This window comes from Clupea harengus, chromosome 6 (genome assembly GCF_900700415.2).
Source record: "Clupea harengus chromosome 6, Ch_v2.0.2, whole genome shotgun sequence".
Taxonomy (NCBI): Eukaryota; Metazoa; Chordata; class Actinopteri; order Clupeiformes; family Clupeidae; genus Clupea; species Clupea harengus.
In genome coordinates, this window is record NC_045157.1 from 29,485,245 (window position 1) to 29,504,861 (window position 19,617).

General features: G+C 40.9%; 1 protein-coding gene across 1 annotated transcript in view; it reads left to right on the plus strand.

Annotated features, from left to right (window-relative positions):
* The window catches only part of luzp2 (leucine zipper protein 2), a 76,017-nt gene that overhangs the window by 37,008 nt on the left and 19,392 nt on the right, over positions 1-19,617 (plus strand). The window contains exons 2-3 of the mRNA XM_031569693.2: positions 14,721-14,832; positions 18,079-18,149. Coding sequence (XP_031425553.1) covers positions 14,721-14,832; positions 18,079-18,149 — 183 coding nt within the window. The remainder of the gene's footprint in view (positions 1-14,720; positions 14,833-18,078; positions 18,150-19,617) is intronic.

A 19,617-nucleotide genomic window follows, 5' to 3' on the forward strand; every position in this document is an offset into this window, starting at 1 on the left:
GGGTTCTGGTTCTTTCCCTGTCATATCTCATATCGGCAGTATATCTGCACATACAGTCACCAGTAGCCTCGTATTACGCAAATGAACACCTTTATATGTCCACTCTCTCCTGCTGATCCAATGCTCAGCTCAAACAGGCTTTCACTCACGTGTTCAGTTCTGCCGGGGTTCTTGATGCTTCGACTGCACCAAATAGCCCACAGTTTGTTCCAAGAAAAACAAGTACAAAAAAGTAAGAAAAAGTAAAAAGGTCATATGTAGGCAGTAGGTCACCACTGTGTTTCCCAGTCCGAATTTGGGCTCTGACAGTTTGCGTGTGCCAGGTTTGATGGGTAATGTGCAATAATCAATGGTTACGCTTAAGTGCAACACATGGGCCATTGTATCTTGTGCAATACATGGTGTAGTGCAATGTTCCCCCTGGGGTATGTGGGTAGGGCCGTCCTGGTCACTTCACAGTGTTGTGTCTTATTGAGTGCGCCGTGTAGCCTAGGTACCCTACTTGATCCGACAAAGTCATCTGTCTGAGTTGGCGGTGTTTGATTTATTTGCGTATTGTTTGTTTTTTTTGCTGTGTAAAACACATTTGGGGTGCTGTGTGTCCTTGGGTACCACCTCCATACACTCATGACAAAGGTCTTATGTGCAGGTGCCGCCGCTATATCACGGCCAGATGAATATAGAACCCTCCTGGATGAGCTAATGCTCTATTTATTGCACAATTTTGCACAGTCGCCTTGACTGATTCCAGCTAATGTTCTATTTATTGTATGTTTTGTACACTGTCTTGTGACTGATTCCATTTTAAACGTTTTGTTAAATAAAAAGAAAATTAACTTTTCATTTTTCGTTTCAGTACCTAGCTCCAAAGTTGCAAATGTGTTCCATTAGGCAAATTTTGATTAGTAAATTGAATACGTATCACATGTTATGTATGTTTGGACATTTTACATTCTAGGCCTAAATACATTCTCCAGAATGGACGTGAGATTGGGCAATATTGATCTGAACAAAATTAATATTAGCTTTTCATGGAATAGAATATAATATAATTAATATTAGCTTTTCATGGGATAGAATAGAATATAATTAATATTAGCTTTTCATGGAATAGAAGTGAGCAAAAAACGTTCTCTTTTTTTTACAGGCTGAAAATCTCATACCATGACGAACAATATGTCAGTTTGAAGGGATGTGGTTAGGACATTTTAAAACATGTCTGACAAGCTACAATTATGTGTCAACAAATGTAATAGTTTTGAACAGAGGAAGCACTACGGTTTATTCCATGTAAAAGCACTCCTGCCTGGCCAACACTGTCCAGAACACACTATATGCAATACTGCTATCTTCTTACATTGTCATTTCGTCTAACACATTCAGTTTAAAGGTGTAGCTCGACAATGCTATTGGTCGGCTTTAACCAAACCTTCCTATTCTGAACTTTAGCCTGGCTCTACCTACTTAATGCCTTTGAGTACACCTGTACCTCTCTTTGAGTACACCTGTACCTCTCTTTGAGTACACCTGTACCTCTCTTTGACTACACCTGTACCTCTCTTTGAGTACACCTGTACCTCTCTTTGAGTACACCTGTACCTCTCTTTCACTACACCTTTACCTCTCTTTGACTACACCTGTACCTCTCTTTGAGTACACCTGTACCTCTCTTTGACTACACCTGTACCTCTCTTTGAGTACACCTGTACCTCTCTTTCACTACACCTGTACCTCTCTTTGACTACACCTGTACCTCTCTTTGACTACACCTGTACCTCTCTTTCACTACACCTGTACCTCTCTTTGAGTACACCTGTACCTCTCTTTCACTACACCTGTACCTCTCTTTGACTACACCTGTACCTCTCTTTCACTACACCTGTACCTCTCTTTGACTACACCTGTACCTCTCTTTCACTACACCTGTACCTCTCTTTGACTACACCTGTACCTCTCTTTGAGTACACCTGTACCTCTCTTTCACTACACCGTTACCTCTCTTTGACCACACCTTTACCTCTCTTTGAGTACACCTGTACCTCTCTTTCACTACACCTTTACCTCTCTTTGAAGCATGTCCTTTTCTCTGCAACAGTGTGCATGTGCTGCCATATCGGTCCGGCTGTTTTCGCCCTCAAGCTGGGGCACAGAATGTTTGAATAAGCTACAAGAAGTTGAAGGTTTCGTCATAGGCAGCACTGTATTCATATCTTTAGAATGAATGACAGTAATGTGTATATCATAGGGTATGGCAGGCATCATTTTAACCAGCCACTGATTGTCCCTGCAGGTGGCAGTTTCACCATTCAACTGTGCCTTTAAGGCAGCCTCACTCACAGCTGGTGATAAGAAGGCCCGCCCATTTAGCAATTGCATAATTAGTTGGAACCCGAGTAGATTAACTCCAGTCTGAGTGCAACCGCACATACTGCTACTGTCGGGGAGTTTATTTTATGTTGCTGGTTTGATGTATGCGCTGTACACTTCTTTTCAACTCCAATGCTCTCAGCCATAGAAACCAGGTCATGTGACATTTCTTGTCTTTGTAGATAATATTTGGGACAACAAAGGTCACTGTAGCACTAAAGTAAACCATGAATATAGTCCATAACATAAAATAAGTCCAGTCCTATATTTACACTTTGCCGTAATGCGGGTTCTAGGCATATTTATATTTTGTGATAATGTGAAAGCACATTCTGTTCAAGGCATACATGTTGCTATGCATTTAGGTATAAAGCCACATTAGCAGCTCACACACACCGTTCTTATTATTAACACCTTTTGACGTGTAAGTGAAAACTGTCCTCTTTGTTATCCCAGGGCCTACTGCTATTGTCATATGAGCTGCACATCCGTGGCCTAATATGAGGGGTGCAGTGCTCCTAGTCTTAAGCACACAGATGGCGAGCAGCAAGATTACATTCTCTGTTTACTCTCTGAATTAAAGCCTCATGAGAAAACAATAAATCTGGGGGTAATTTCGTTCCAGGTTATAATGATATACACGGTTACTTAATTTCTCTCCAACTCTCTGTTCCTTGCCATCAAAGTGTAATTTAAAAATGATATATATATATATATATATATATATATATAAGAGGAGTGATAACCTTCAGCATACCTGAACTTTGTAGCGAAAAGCAAAAACCCAATCATAGGAGGCACGTCACAGATAAAGGGGAGTGCAAAAGATGCTAATCAAGATTGTTTAGAATGAGCTGAACGGCCTTTACATGGTAGCATCTACAGAAACCAGCAAGGTCATCAAAACAAGGTCATCAAAGCAAGGTCAACCATTGCATTCATCAGCCAATATGTCTAGTATGTGTACAGCCTTTATTGGACTCCACTGGTTTCATAACTGCAAACGATGTTATATGGTATGTGTTTTTTTATTGTGACAAGTGGTGAAAGTAGTTGAGCTTATTTAGTTTAACTTACCCATTACAAGAGCCTGATGACCAGTTGACTTATTAGTGCCAAGAGTCAGAAACTGTAATGGATGTTAACAGAATGCCAGAATACATCAGTCACTTTCAAGAGGCAGGACAAGAACTGCACATAGCTACCCCTTAGACATTATGTGTGCCATGTGACTGCTCACTAGACCTATTGAAGACAGGCTCAATGAAAGCTGACATTTTCTGTCTTTCTCACTCATACTCACTACAGGCTGTTTGTTTTTAAGAGTGCACTTTTTTAGGTCCACAAGGGAATAGTCTGTCCTCTCCAGTTTGTCTTCCTCCACCTCATACAAGGCACAGGGCAGTTCTTCTCCCTCTGTTTATTTATGGCCTGCTCTGACACGGCACAGAGTGCTTTTGCTTGCTACTCTTATACATACTTTCAAATCCAGTCAGCCAATAAAGCATGAAAAATGCACAAAACTGGTTCAGTTGATCAATTGAAAGACAACGTTGACAAGAGTTCAGAAGTTTACGCTGAAGTGTAGTTTTTTTATTTTGAATACTATCAAGGTTATAAGGAAGAGTGAACTGAACTACGCCAACACTGAGTGTACAACAACAATAAACAGTCAACAATCATTATCCTTATAAACACACTGACCAGAAATACCAATAATATGAGCTGGAAGAACACAAAGGAATGAGAGGAAGAATGTCAGAAAAAATGTAAAAAGAACACATTTCACTCAGGGTATTGCTTCATTTTAATTACTAAATACAGCCTCAAAAAATGCTTCAGGAACCTAAAGTAAATTGATGGAGGGCCTATACATCAGGTAACCTACGTGGGACACTTTATATTGCAAGAGCTTTTCATCCCTGTGGAGTTGCTCATTTAAACTAAAAGAATAACAAATGTTTCATCATCAGTTTCTGTGGGATTGCCTTTTAATAAACAAAAATTTGGTGAAGCAAATGATTTGGAATAAATAAGTTGCATAATAAGATGAGAGATGCATAATGCACCAACTCAGGCACACCCAGTGTTAGAATTAAAAGGGAATATCTTCAGTTTGTCCGATGAAACCGAGATGACTCTTGTGTCAGATGCTAAGATAAGATAATCTTTATCTACGAGGCAATTAACCACATTCCTCTAGTCTTCTAATGCAACTAAATTATTGTGCTTTGACTCACATAAGGTTGAGGCACGAGTTAATCGTCCTCTGAAAGGTTACCCTGACATCATATGTACCAACAGTAATGCTCATTACGGTATCATACCTTTTTTAGCATTCATTTTTTTCTGCTCATCTAAGCATCCTAATTAAATATGATTCAACTGAACTTTAAACTTTTAAACTTAAATGCCAGTTTAACTGAGCACCAGGGGCGTTGCTAGGACTTGAACACATTCAGGGCCTAGCCCAGACCTGTAGAGGGGTCCGGGGGCATCCTCCACTGGGAAGGCCACTAAATGCACTATTTTCACAGTTTGTGACAGAAACAATAAGCCTTAAGATAATCCATGGCACGCAGGGCCCTGTCTGATTCACATGAACATTATCCCATCCATTATACGATAGTGCTTGTCAACATGAAAACACTTTCATGCTAGGTCACACTGACACGGGATATCAACATCGCCATAGGTTACCCATAGAAAACATTTATGTGGTTTTTATAGGCAGAAATTACATTTCTGTTTGAATATTCAAAAACAATGTCAGACTTGGTTTGGTAAACGGAGGTTTAGATTGGCCTATAAAGAGTGCTGTCTGCATATTGATTTTGAACTGGGATGTGTTGAAGTTGAGTGTAAACGGTTCTCATCATTTCATTCCACTTTAGATTCCTCTTGCCCAAATGGTGAGCAACTGGAGAAAACTCCTCCTCCACCTCCTCCTCCTCCTCCTCCTCCCCTAGTCTCGCCTGCGCCTCGTTGCTTTCATCCGTTTTCTTTTTCTTCTTATATCCATGGCCTTCAAGTCTTGTCTTAGTGAATTAGCTAGCTAGCTATCAACAGATGGCAATGGTGATGAGCCTTGTAACCAGTGCACTCTCTCTGTCTCTCTTGTACTCATACAAAATGGTGCATGCCAAGTAGTGTGAAGTAGATTAGTTGCTTGAATGACACACACATGACCCAGAACATATTGATCAACGATATCATATTATTTCAGAGGGCTTGGATGCATGATCGGAATGGCAGATGAATAGATCTGGGATTCTTTTTATTTTTATTATTCTTATTCCAGTACAGTACAAAAGAGGCTGGGGCTACTGGTGAAATATCGGGGGATGTAGCCCCGGAGGTCCAGCCCTAACAACGTCCATGTTGAGCACAGTCTTTATTCCTCCACTCTCTGGCCTCAGGCGGAGCCGACTGCCTTGAGTTGTACGGTTGTACCTTGCCTCAGGGGGTTGAGGCTACGTGGCTCCGTGTGAAGACTGAACACAACGAGGTACTTAATTAGGAACTCAACTAAATCATTTGTTATTGGTCAGGTTCTCAGGGACCCTGTATAATTCAGTCAGAGAGAAGCATCCTATCATTTTCATTTAAAACTGAGGCACTGTAAGTAGAGTGCACACGGATATTGTACTTCCTGGAAATGCAATTAGAGGTAACAACCCAATCTCTAGGGAAAAAAAAAAGAAAAAAGGCTGAAATTGGGTTCAGGTTTCATTTCTCTAGGGAAAATGGACGTGACATATCTTGTGATCCCCGGTGTCTGTCTGAGGCACAGCTATGTTCAGCTATGACATCAGTTAGTCATGCACAAGCATCAAAAATGCCAGATCGCGTATCGTCTGTGTGACACTGTCCTCTGTGTAGATAGGTTAATGTGTCAAATATGGAGGCATTCTGGTTTTCATTGTGAGATATTGGCCTTATTTTCACACAGCCTGCTCTAATACAGTCTCATCCTATTGGAATACCTGGCTTTCATTTGGACTGAATTGGCATGGAGGGTGTCTGCTGGTCTGTTGTCCATGAATGCCTGAGTGAACACAACAGCATCCTGTCTTCTGTAAATTGCTTCAGGTCCAGTGAGGGTCTTGAAACCTCCCACCACGGCGCTTTACCCTTCTGTTCAGATGAACCCAAAAGGTCGTTCTTGTGACTTGGCTGGGTCTGTCAGATTGGTGTCCTTTGTCATACGTCTTATCAGCCAAGGCGAGTGTGGAAGTCAATGCCGGTATCTGTGCGTAATGGGATCCCATTGATTTTTAATGTTTCCGTGCCCTTTGGAATGAAACAAAAGCACCACTCACTGCATTGGTAATCTATCTGACATAATTACAAAGAATTTGAGCTGTCTCTGAAGCACCCCTGAGGTAAAACAAAGGGCGGATGGGTCCTGTGCCATAGTGCCATAGCATTTGACCATAATGCTTGTCATCTTTCAATGAGCTATATCAACCACAGCATTTTATTCTGGCGACAACATGTTGCATTTTATTCTGGCAAATACAATGTTTTGGAGGTCCCCATACTTGTTATCATATGATAAATCTGGGAAGAACATAAGAACAAAGACCTTGCTTTACATAATCATGATATACCACGTGTCAAAACAATTCTGTGACAGACACCAGTTTGATAGTGTGCTGTATAAAAATCCCCATTAACATTGAATGCTCAACTACACTTGCCACTTGACTACAGGCAGTCTCTCATGTCAATCTCTTTAGATGTCTTGATTGATCACTGCTCTGTACTCAGTCAAGAGCTTCCGGCATCTATGAAGATGCCATCAGAGCATCATTTAGCATAGGACATTCTGATGGCAACAGGAAGCTTGTGACTAATCTAATGTCAGTGTGTTTACTGCATTCATATATGTGCTGTTTTACTTCTTTGTATTTTCCTTCGACTCCATTGTCTAGTTTTTATGTCAAATATGTCATATTAATTGTGTAATGACGCTTGTGGTGCTAATTACTGTGTTCACAGCATAAGGGAGAACAAAACAGTCCTCATTAGCAGACTGAGCATGTCTGTTCAACGTGTTCATCATCATTACGCTGTCTATCCTTTAGCTGGAGCCACGGGCAAAACTCACAGAATGTCTGGTAGACAGGTTGTCTGAGAGTCTGGAAAATATTTGGCGTTGTCCTCCAACTGTGGGCCTAGTAGTATTTGAATTAGTTTCAAGTATGATTAGTATGCACACTTCTTCTGTTCGCACTGTTTGATAAACCCTTAAAAGAGCCAAAGACTGTTTTGGAGGTTTTAGACTATAAGGCTTCTGTTGAGTCTCTGAATACATATTAGTGATTTAAATATTGTAGTTTCATTATCAGCATGAACATAACGTGAGCCCTATCTTTGAACCCTATCTTCACCACGATGTCTTTCACACGGATTTCAGAGGCCCAGAAACCTTTTGAATTTTTGAAAAATGAATTTGTCCCCCTCTGTGGACTCTGATATTGATATTCTGGAAGAAATATGCTTTGAAACTCCCTTTCGTACACACATTTGTTTAAAAACCCCACAGTGGAGACAAACATGGTGATTCAATTAGGTGAAAACCCAATTCCCAGCAGATCCTCTCTCCACAGGGGCAGTTGACCCAAGCGTTATTAGATCAAAACATCCCTGCCCATCAGAGACAGGCACAGCTGGGGAGACAGTCAGGTGTGATGCTTGACCCAAGCGTTATTAGATCAAACATCCCTGCCCATCAGAGACAGGCACACAGCTGGGGAGATGACTTTGGATCACATATCTGAGGTGAGAGAGAATCAGAATATGTGCATGACAAAAAAGGCCAACAAAATAAGCAGAGCAGCATCAAATGCAAAAGCACACGCACACACACACACACACGTGCGCGCACACACACACACACACACACACACACACACACACACACACACACACACACAATCTCTGTACAAAGGTGTGAGACTCTTGCCCCTGAAATACAAGGTAGGGGGAGGGGGGTTTAATAAATAAGCTCAGATATAATATCATGCACCTACTCCTCTCATCTGTCCTTCATGTAGGATGGGAACAAAACAGGAAAAATGTCTTTCACATGCAGGAAATTATGGAATGACAGAGGCGTTTAAAGCACGGGAAGTCATTGGCAGACATTTATGCATGGAAATGCCTGCAAGAAATTACTGAATTATTCATCCATTATGATAAGAATTTCTATTTCAATTTATTCCTATTCTAAAAATATCACACTATTCAAATGATGAACAAATTAGGTGATTTCATATTGGGTAAAGTAACTCCCAATGAAAGCAAGTCATCATCTTGTTAATTGTTGATAATACTGAGACATGAACGCTATATCAAACCCTGGCCTCACTGTGCACAGAGCTTTCATGTTTAGACTGAGAGTATGCCAGATGCTATGGTAGGTCTGCTGCTTTTTATGTGAGTGAAATGAGCTCATGAAAATTGGCCCCAAATCCCACAAAGTATATGTATATGGGCTACACGTACAGTAAATTGTAATCAATAAAAACATTGTGGTTCACTACAGACAAATAATGTATCCTTTCCTCATACTTCCCTCTCTAGCTTCAGTTAATGAAAAGATATTTTGTCATTGCAAAATCAACACGGACCAGTCCAAAATATTCACAAAAAAGAGGCAAGCATTGATGTAATGTATTCCAATTAACAGGGCAACCAATGCACTCCACTACTCCTTAAAAACCGCTGGAGCCTCTCATAAATATTTGACTAACTGATGCTTGTGTACCAAATGTGACTGCATGTAGGATCCACTGGCTCACTATATAGTCAGCAAGGTCCAACTCACCACTGAAACATGATTATAAGAAAGAACGAGAAAATATCAAAACAGGTCTGCCACACTATCAGAGCAGTGATTTGTCTATTTGTCTTAAATTATTAAAAGATCACTCACTCTGTTTATATCCTCATCTAGCTACACCAACAGCTTCACAATGTGAGAAAATTGTATCACATTCTAAATTGGGTTTACATTTTCTTATTCTCTATGATCTGTAGAGGAGTGGACTTGTAGAATGGACTGGCTTCTCCTGTACATCTCATCAGTGAGATTAAATTGGCCAAAGAGTTACCCCCAGGTTCAAAAGGTCATGCATTGTCCATTGGGCAAATGAGCTGCCTTCCCAGTTTTAATTTAAAATAACGTATGTATGGGGCCTCACATAGGATGCAATTTAACAAATAGGCTTTTTGTCAATCGGATGCATAGAAATGTTCCTGGTCTCTTAAGACCAGCTGTGATGTTCTGACTTGTGGATGATTTGTATTGTGCCGTACTGCATGGCCTTATCTTTATTTTTCAAGCTGCCTCATTTAAATTTCACATTTTCAGCGAAAGTCATTTTGGGCTAAATGTTGGCCTCAAGGGCACAGACATAATATTAACGTGGCTGGCTTTTGAACCTGCCGTGTTGTTTCACTCTTGTCTCCAAAAGCCACTACACCACGGCACCGCCTATTGATGGGTTTGTGTGCTCTGCTCCGAGCTGGCTGAGGAAGGCCCATGCTTATCAGCAGCCCACTCATAATTGGTTGAAGGAGAGGGGGTGAGGATTTAAATAGATGAACGGTTTAGGGAATGTGTGTTGTGGCTTACAAGGGTATGCTCCCCAAAGATTTATTTCCATTACCATTATGAGTCTCTCCCACATCGGTCTTCCAGAGTCTTTCCATGTGAAGAATGGCTGGAGGTTAGCAAGCTGGTATTTACATATCGGGATATATATCATTCCTAAATGCCTGCAGGCTCCGAGGTCCTGGAGTAAACAGACAGATGCTGCTCTTGAAGTGGCGCAGGCTGGTTCTACAGAGCAACACAAAAGGAGCTCTAGAGAATGAGAGCTGGAATCAGTTAGTGACGCTACTGTTACAAGCATTCAGGAACTTAACAGTTCTGAGGAAAATGGGTTACATAGTTATCAAGCTGTCTTATTTTCCAGTCGATTGGGGATAAATGGTAGATTTTGAGGGAACTCTTCCATCCGGTCTCCCCTCCAGCCTCTCAGTCTTCCCTCCACTCAGCCCCGGACTCATCTGTTCACCTGCTCTTCATCTCTCTTGACATCCTTCTCATCTGTGGCCAATGGGAAATTGGGTGCACCATAAGCTTTGTCTAACCGCAGGTCCACATTATTACAATTAAAGGAGATTCAGTGTTGAACATCCAGACAGCAACAAACTTAATATTCTGCTCATATGGGATGTTTATACAAGACAAGACTCCGTAAACATGACTGATGGATTTTGTCACAGGTGTTCGTTGGTTATGCTCAGCTAAAGCCATGCATCAATCTCCTTACAAGCCTTGGGCTCTCCCCCTCATTAAAACTATTTATTTGCATCCTCTTAATGACATTATAAATCCACATTTAAATTGGAAGTTCTACATTAACTGCTGTCAGGCAGCAATAATGTCTATGACAGAAAAGTCAACTGTCTAATTTGACGCTATTAAAATATAGCTGACAAACAACAGGACATGACACGAGTTTGTTTGTTGCCCCTCTGAATTGGTGCCAACCTTTTAAGGTGTACTGACAAGGTTTCTCTTCAGTACACTGTGTTTAGCACAGTATGAACTGGAGATGCATTTCCACAAGAAACTGGCCATCATGTAACATTCCCTCTTGCACACAGAGACGCAAGGTTTGTTTCTTTATTAATATGTGGCGTATTACTATTCATCATAACATCATTAGCCAGTACGTTACGCTAAAAGCAGGATAGTTAGTATTATTTAAACGTACTCGTCTAGATTCTCCTCAGAGAGCAGTAGATCACGAGGTTGCAGCTCCATATTTCACTACATCTCACCCTCCTTGGAATTTAAAAGGGGAAAAAAAAGAAAAAATGTTCCCGCTCTCTCCATATCTGTTTATACATGCGTGAGTGGACATCTATGATCTATTTCCATATGGTTGTGCAAACTCAGCAGCCGCTCAGCAAATGACAATACTTAAACATGCTACAGACATATTACTTGCCCCAATTCATCTTCACTGGGAAAATAAGTGATTAAAAACAGAAATTAAAAAGTAACAAGGGGCCCTGTCAAAAAGCTGCGTATAGCAGCACTACACGGCATTAGGATGAACCTGTCAATGCTGGAATGGTGTCAATGTCGAGGAAAAGGAGGCTCCAAACATGAGCATCATCATCATCATCATCATAAGAAGAAGAAGAAGCAGAGGAACAATAAAATAAAAATAATAATAATAATATGTTATTGCTTGCACAATCGCATAATAAGTACAATAATGAATGAAATGAAAAAGGCCTTCTACTTTCTTATCATCATCCAAACCCTCCTTTTCACTGTACAGCCTTGAAAGGCAAAATTACCTCTTAACACTATTAGTGCTTATCCTAAGGGCCGGGGTCAATAGCTGTTAACCAGGGCTGGAGGAGAGAAGAGGTTGTCCCTGGCCTGTCGAGTGGAACACATCACCAGCCCCCCCCAAGCCCCTGTCTCCTCCGTGGCCTTGTCGCCCTTATTGAGCTGTATCAGTAAGGTGCGCTTGTGCACCTCAGCACTTTTCCCTCTTCTAGGCCCAAAGCTCAGCACTTCTTCATTATATGGCAGGGTCAACTTCATTTAGCTCAGCTGCTGCCGGGGCCACGGAAACATTTGTTCTCAGAACGCGAGCAGGTCCACTGCAACCGGAGCTGGCATGATGCAGTCCATCACATCCAATCTATGATTGGTTCAATGGTGAATTGAACTGGTGTTGGTCCACGTGTTTTGAAATGTAAATGCTCCAGGTTGGTTACATGCCTTTCAAAATGAATGTAATTCTCAAAAGGAAATAATACCTTACATGAAAGGTTTTTGTTTTGATAGTGTGACCAGTTCCAAGTGTATTAATAGATTCCTCCACACAACACATTTCAGATGTTAACGTATACTCACCACACACATTAGCAAAGGACAAATACCAAAGTCGGACAGCTGCAGCAGGTAACACGGTTTACGGTTTGAACCTCCACTCCACTGCTGCTGCTGGGGCAGCATGTCCAGTCAGTGCTAGTTCAACCTGAGCCTGGTAGCGTCTTGGTGTGTCCAATTCAATTAACAAGTCCTCTAACATGGTGAGTTATGGTGGCTTTTGTCCTAGTGGCTACAAGGACAAAAAATGGTACAGTTAGCTAATGCGAAGCGAAGAACTAGACAAATATCACGCTTTAGCAAGGACACACAATCATATTGGAAATTGGTGTGATGTGAACCTTGGAGATACTAAGATGAACTAAAATGAACCAGTGATTGAACAAGTTATTAATGCCATGACATCCCTTAAGATGTTGTCACTTCATCTTTCAATGAGTAAATCAAAGATAATCTCCTTTGCATCTCCCAATGCCATACGTCGGAATGTTTCAGTATCTGCAGAATCTTGTGCCTATAATCCTCTGCTCGCTTTCATAGCCACAGCCATATTACAGATATTATAGATTTTCTTCCAATTGTCCTTCCCAAAATATGTTGGTTTTCTGCTCTGCCAGACAATTACGTTGTTCTTAGAATAAGGTGTGAGCCCTTTCAGGTCCTAACAGAGCAGGTCATCTCTGCTCGCAATCCTGGATTCATTTGGAAGGAAAATGAACTACAAATTAAATGGGAGCCATTCTTCTTCTCCCCAGCACACTTATGTGATCACTGGCAGCAGTGCGGTGCAGACTGCAGAGAGTGATCATAAGCCTGTTTGTCTGACACCCAGCTTCTCATTACGGCACTTCAGCAATCCAACTCTTTTTCCTGTGTGTGAAAGCTTGCCAGAACATCCGTGTCAGGAGAGGTCACAGCACAATTATGCATTCTGCACTTTTTCTTTTTTCCCTCCACACAGTAATGACCAATTTACTCCTCATCCTAACGTGAGCGAGGGCCAGCTATCTGTAGTGTTGCAATAGAGCCGTTTCTGTGTCAGTGGGACTCAAATTGCCGACCGACAGAGCCAGATGAGCCGACTCCCTTGGGTTGGTTTGGCAGACACCGGGTGATTTTTTTCAAAACTGTCCTTAAAAAAAATCATCGGAATTCACAAGCATCCTGTATAAATTTCACAGATGCCAAGTGGAAGGAATTCTTGTGTAGTATGCATTGCGGCATGTATTATTTATTTTCCCAGGTTATTTCCCTCTATTACTGATTTATGTGTTATTGTGCTGGAGATGCTGACGTGATTTTTGACAAGATTCAGTGCAATGCTCTGCTGAGGGGATTTGGATATTTGGATACATGCCTGTAAACGCCCGGATGTATTTGAGCAAGATGACAGCTTTTCTTTTGTCCCTGGCAGCATTATTTACATACTGCAAAATCAAGCAGTACCAACAGCTCTCTGATTGCTCTTGTTTATACTCTCCACCATCAGTCACTTCGTGTGAGCGTATCAAAATGAGGCATTCCTTCTAGCAGTGAGGGCCTTCTGTGGTTCTGGGCCTCGCAAGGCAACACTGTGCATGTTCTAATTGGTCCCTCTCGAACATCTTGCCCGTGTCTATTTGTACTGTATTAAATGTGAACATGTGTGCAATGTTTGTATTTAATGTGTGTGTGTGTGTGTGTGTGTGTGAACGAGTGTGTTGATGGTTTGAGAGTGACAAGCTCAGTGTAACGGTTTACGCTCGTGGTCCATCTGGTGCGGGGAAGGCTGGCCTGGAGCGGTCAGACATCAGTCTCCCATATCTTTATCTCTGACCACAGATGACAGGGAGAGAGGGAGGGCAAGAGAGACAAACAGGGTGAGGGAGGGGAAAGAAAGAGAGAGATAGAGACAGGGGGGTAGACAGAGGGATGAGGAAGAGTGGGAAAAGAGAGTGACATAGAAAGGGTGAAAGAGAAAAGAAAGCATTGATCAATGTTCTCTCCAGGGTCTGTGAATATCCCCTCCCCATGCCTGTGCTATGTCCAGAACAGTATTCCGAATGAGAGAATGGTCATGCATAAAGTAGCATACTGCATGGAGAAATTATACCCTCCAACTCCTTCAAGTAGACTTCTTTTGCTTTTGCTCTGCTAAATTTACATGAACAGAACTTTTTTAAGTGCACAGTTCAAGGAACCAAACTCAAACACAATTTCGAAAGCCTTAAACTGCAACAAGGAGTACATCCATGAAATTCTATCTATCTATCTATCTATTTTTGTATTGTTTTCAATAGGCCATCTTCCCAATGCATGTTGATTCTTATGAAATCCTTGTTGCAAATTCACCAGGCTCCACACCCATAGTCTGGCATACTAAACTGATTTTCTTGGAAGGCGACCAATATAAATGAAGTAATGTCTCTCTCTTCCATAGCTATGAGGGTCTGGAGAAGAAGCTGAAGGAGGTGTTCACAGAGCGAACAGGGATCTTACGGCAACTCTCCAAAACTTCAAAGGAGCTGGACAGCATAAAAGGAAACCTTCAGGTGAGTATTCTCTTTCTGTCTTTGACAGGCTTCGCAGTTCAAATAAGTTGATGTGAATGCTTCTGAAACTTTGAGAGACTGGCTCTAGTAATGTCTAGGATGTTTTATAGAACTTCCTTAGAAACATTTAAAGAATGAAATGTCACTGCTCTGCCAAAAGGGACCCTTGAGAGTGTGAACAATAAACGTTCTGTAAATCGCTCTGCGAAGAGGGATGGGAGTTGATGGCCATGAAATGACAGAGTTCTGAGATTATTTATGATATCAGGTCTCAGTTAATGGATACCATAGCTATATACAGCTGCACATACTCTGCCAGGAGGCTGAATTCACCTATTGAATAGAGGCAGCAAAATGCCTCTAAAAGCATGCAACAATTCATGGTGGTTCTATTGAAGGGAAGCTGAGGCATTCCTTCGATTCAGTTCCCCTCATCCTGGTTGCATTAGGCTGTATCTGCCCAGTGCCAGTTTAGAGGTGACTGCATTAAAAACATGAATGTGAGCGCTGTAGACACTATAAAGGGTACACAAATGTACCTGTGCATTGCACATGTGAAAAGCATCCTGCAACAATTTCATTACACAATTATATTAATACTGACTGATCCAAATGTCAAGTCACAAGCGAATTAAGGGTGGTAGTGATTACAAACAAAAGAAAGAATCAGTGAAGAATATGCCATCCAAAGAGCACTTCTCTAAGTTACTGTTAACTGGATAGAATCTTCCTTGGTGGTCTTTGCATAAACGAAACGAACGAAACGAAATAAAACAAAAAGCAAAGAACAGAAAAGAAAAGATTATTGTGTCTATGCTTATACGGATGATCTCAATTCCCCTTGGCAGATGTGTTAATGGTGTTTGGAAGCTGGGCCATTATTCCTCTTGGCTTTCATGTCTTTTGTCTTTCTGTTCCAGAGAAGAGGTTTGGGGTCAGACATATAGTTTCCATCAATGCAAGCCACTTTCCTGTGATCAATTATGTATATGTGACCGATTAACCTTTTCTGGAAGACTGTCTTTTGGTAGTGTTTATTTTCATAATGAGATACCCCTAGAGTGTGGGTCAGCTTATCATAATTAAACTTTGCCTGATGGAGCTCATAGTCTTGGCAGAGGCTTTAGGGGCTATTGGGGGGGTGAACCTTGGTTGTGGCTTCATGCCAGCATGCCTTGGACATCAAGTTGTCAGCCTATATACAACTCAACTACTGTGTGTGAATAAACATGCAGAGAGAGAGAGAGAGAGAGAGAGAGAGAGAGAGAGAGAGAGAGAGAGAGAGAGAGAGAGCTTGTTTGGTTAATTGAAAATAATGAATTATGGCCTTGGTCATAACACAGAAAGATATTTTGGTGTTCATCAAAGTGCATTTGTTTTATTTTCTCTCTGTCTCTGAATCTTCCATATGATCCCAAACCTAAACAGGCCTTAGGTGCAGACACAACAGTACAGACAAGGTTGTACGTCCATTTGTATTCATGATGTATCTTTTAATATCAATTCATTTGTGTTGTACACTAGTAATGTAATCCTGCTGCTCGGTAGATCTTAATCAGTTTCTATTAGTAATTCTAGAATTGTGTTTCAACAGTAAATAAGGTCAGGTTACGTTACCCAGAGCAGCATGCATGTACGACTATGTAGGACTAAATTAATGCTATGGTGCAGTTAATTGTTAATTCAGGGGATTTGATCAATTTGCCATTGACTGTTTCTTGAATTTCATTGATCTAGTTTCCTCTGAAGCGCACAGATTTCAGCCTTGATTTAATTCAAAATAGTCCGCTGATGGCACTATATTGATGTGTTTGTTTCAAATCAAAGGCACCCAAGTAAACGCAGGTGAAACAGATGACTCGAAAAATAATGACTTCTGAGAAGAGCTCTTGGGATTGTGGTCATCTTTGTTACCGTGGAAACACGATATGTGCAGATGCTAAATGCTTCATCCCTACACAAGATATGTGGAAGGTCATAGAACAAGCAGAGCATACAGTATGTGATAGTCAAGTGCTTCTGTTCAATGCTGACTGATGCCATGTGCGTTGGGATTCATGGTGTTCAGTGTTAGTAGTGAAATGTTGCGTGACGTCAATTGTCAAATAAAGACACAAGTACAATGAAGCTTCATTGCAGTTGATATCTGAATGGTTTTAGAACATATATGGGGGGAAAAAGCTGTTAGTAGTGTATGCTTATTGATTGATCAAAATAACATACATTGATTTCATATGTTGTTTGTGGTTGCAAACATGTTCCTATAGAGAATACAGTTGGTTCAAGATTTGGTGACCATTTTCTTACCAATGTGTGTTTATGGATGATGCTACCATCCTTGTCCTCTCTCTTTAAGATAATGAAGTAACACTGATCTCCCAGGGCCATCTAATACCATCTGTGTAAATCAAAATATTTGTAGGTAATTTTTCAGTAAAGGAGACACTTTGCTAGCACAGTTGCAGTCTTGCATTCATTTCTCAAGTGAACAGAGGCATGAATGCATGTGAATACGAGTGTACTGCTCTATCCCCCCCACCTTTTATGTGTGTGTGTGTGTGTGTGTGTGCGTGTGTGTGTGTGTGTGTGTGTGTGTGCGTGCGTGCGTGCGTGTGTGTGTTAGAGAGAATAGACCTATGTGAGCTTCTGTAGCTGTGTTCTTGTGTTCTTGTGTTCTTGCCTCTGCCACACACAGTGCTTAAGCAACCAAATACTGTTACCATTTTCTGGGTTAAGATTAAAATTTCTATCTGATTAAAATAAAGATTGCGCTAAATTTCTCAAGAGAGCTCTGAATGTAGAAGCTATCCATATGCTGCATTAATTTGTCATAGGCTGCCTGATTTGCAGATAATTCAGGCATCATTATGGCATCTACCGCTGGAAATCTACAACAGCATTGCCCTGGCTACTGTGCAGATTTCACAGTCACAGTTATTGGTTAGATGATCTATACACATGTCCCAGCACTAAAATTGCTCAGACCTGATATTTTAAGAATCTGTAGGTTATTGTAAATAGGGTAATGCACAGTTATTAAACATACTATTACATTGTATACTATATGGCTCACTCAGCCATGTACTTTAATAGTAAAACAAATGCTTACTCAAACAGGCAGACTGGGAAGTAGACTTTTAAAGAGGGATATGATTTATCCAAAGTGATATTGGAGCAAGGCAGTACGGGCTCTTGTAGTAGCACAGACCTTTCTCTGAGAATAAAGGCTCTCCCTTTCTCCTCCAGTCGCTGAAGAATGATGACGCTGTGGCCAAGACGGATGTGCAAAGAATTTTGGAGCTCAGCCACAAACAGAGGTAAATCTTTTTGACTTCAGACTAATTCTTTTCTCTTCCACTCTCACCTCTGATGTTCTCTTCTTTTCCACGTGTATTGCCATAACAGATCAATTCAGTCTTTTGTAGATTGTGTTCCATCATCGGAGAATGTTCCCTTATATTGCAAAGAAAAGGGGAGAATGTGACAAAATCACCACTTATTTTTTGGGCAGTTTATCTTTGAAGTCCACCCCTCCGTCCGTTCCTCAAATGATTGCTTTCATCAGTAATCTCATGTTTCTTTCCCCAGAGCACTTGATGAATTAAAAAACATGATCTGATGGATCAATAGAGTGCTGAATCAAATGAAATTGCCGTCTGTTCTCATAAGAATTCGCTCTAAAACCTTGTAAGGGATGCTTTATCAGCCAAATATCATAATAGTCTTTTGTGAAAACAACCGTAATGACGGTGTTATGATGATCTCTGCAAGCAGTGCATTGACACACGTTCACTCTCGAATGCTCCTGAGCACTCCTGGCAAATTAGCTCAAGGCCAATGCCCTTCAACTACGGCCCTTTGAATAATTGCCATACCACTGATGAAGTTATGCCGGTTATGTCTCGCTACCCATTTCAATGTAAATTCGAACCCATCAACTAAAATAGCATGGCAGTTAGACCAAACTAATCAACAGCAACAATGAGGAAATTGATCACTGATTCATCTGATTCAAATTGCAGCATGTTTGATAGTTCACTTCGCTTTGCCTTCATTTACCCTAAATCAGGCTCCAGTTGGCTAGGTTTAATTCTTCAGAATGTTCCAGCGTAAACTCTACTTTTAACATCATAGCAACAGATTGGATCCATTAAGGGTCATCCTTTTAGCACCTCCAGGTTAGACAGTGACAGAATTCAATTTCCCTGAACGTCAGGTGTGGATTGGTTTCTTTCTGCGCACAGTCAATAGAAAGGAAGTCAGTGCAGTTCAGCTTTTATGTGACAGCCTGTAGATTTTTTATCTAAAATTGTACATCTCAGTATATATACCTGCATGAGATGGAGACAGGAAATATAATTGAAAAGTAGAATATTCCACACATGTTAACAATTAAAGTGTTTAGACTGAGTATACTTGTGATACGCTACACATACAGACAGCTTAAAACAAGTCCATAGCCTAAAATAGATGATGGCTGGTCAAGACAATGGCACTTTGAAAAGGTTTTCTCCCCCAGTTTGAATAGCAATAAAATGGTATGGGGGACTGTATTAATAAATTATATCAAGAAACTAGAGCTGAAATTGTATTTATGTGAACTGTGGAATGTCACTTACATAAATCGTTCTTACATAAATCGCTTTTGCCATCACATTTCTGAACAGTAGGAACTCTACTACAAACCGTGCTTCAAATAGTTTCAATGTTATTAAAATGAATTAAATGAATGTTTGTTGGCTGCTAAATAAGCCACTATCACAGTTGTACCCTGTTGCTTATTTG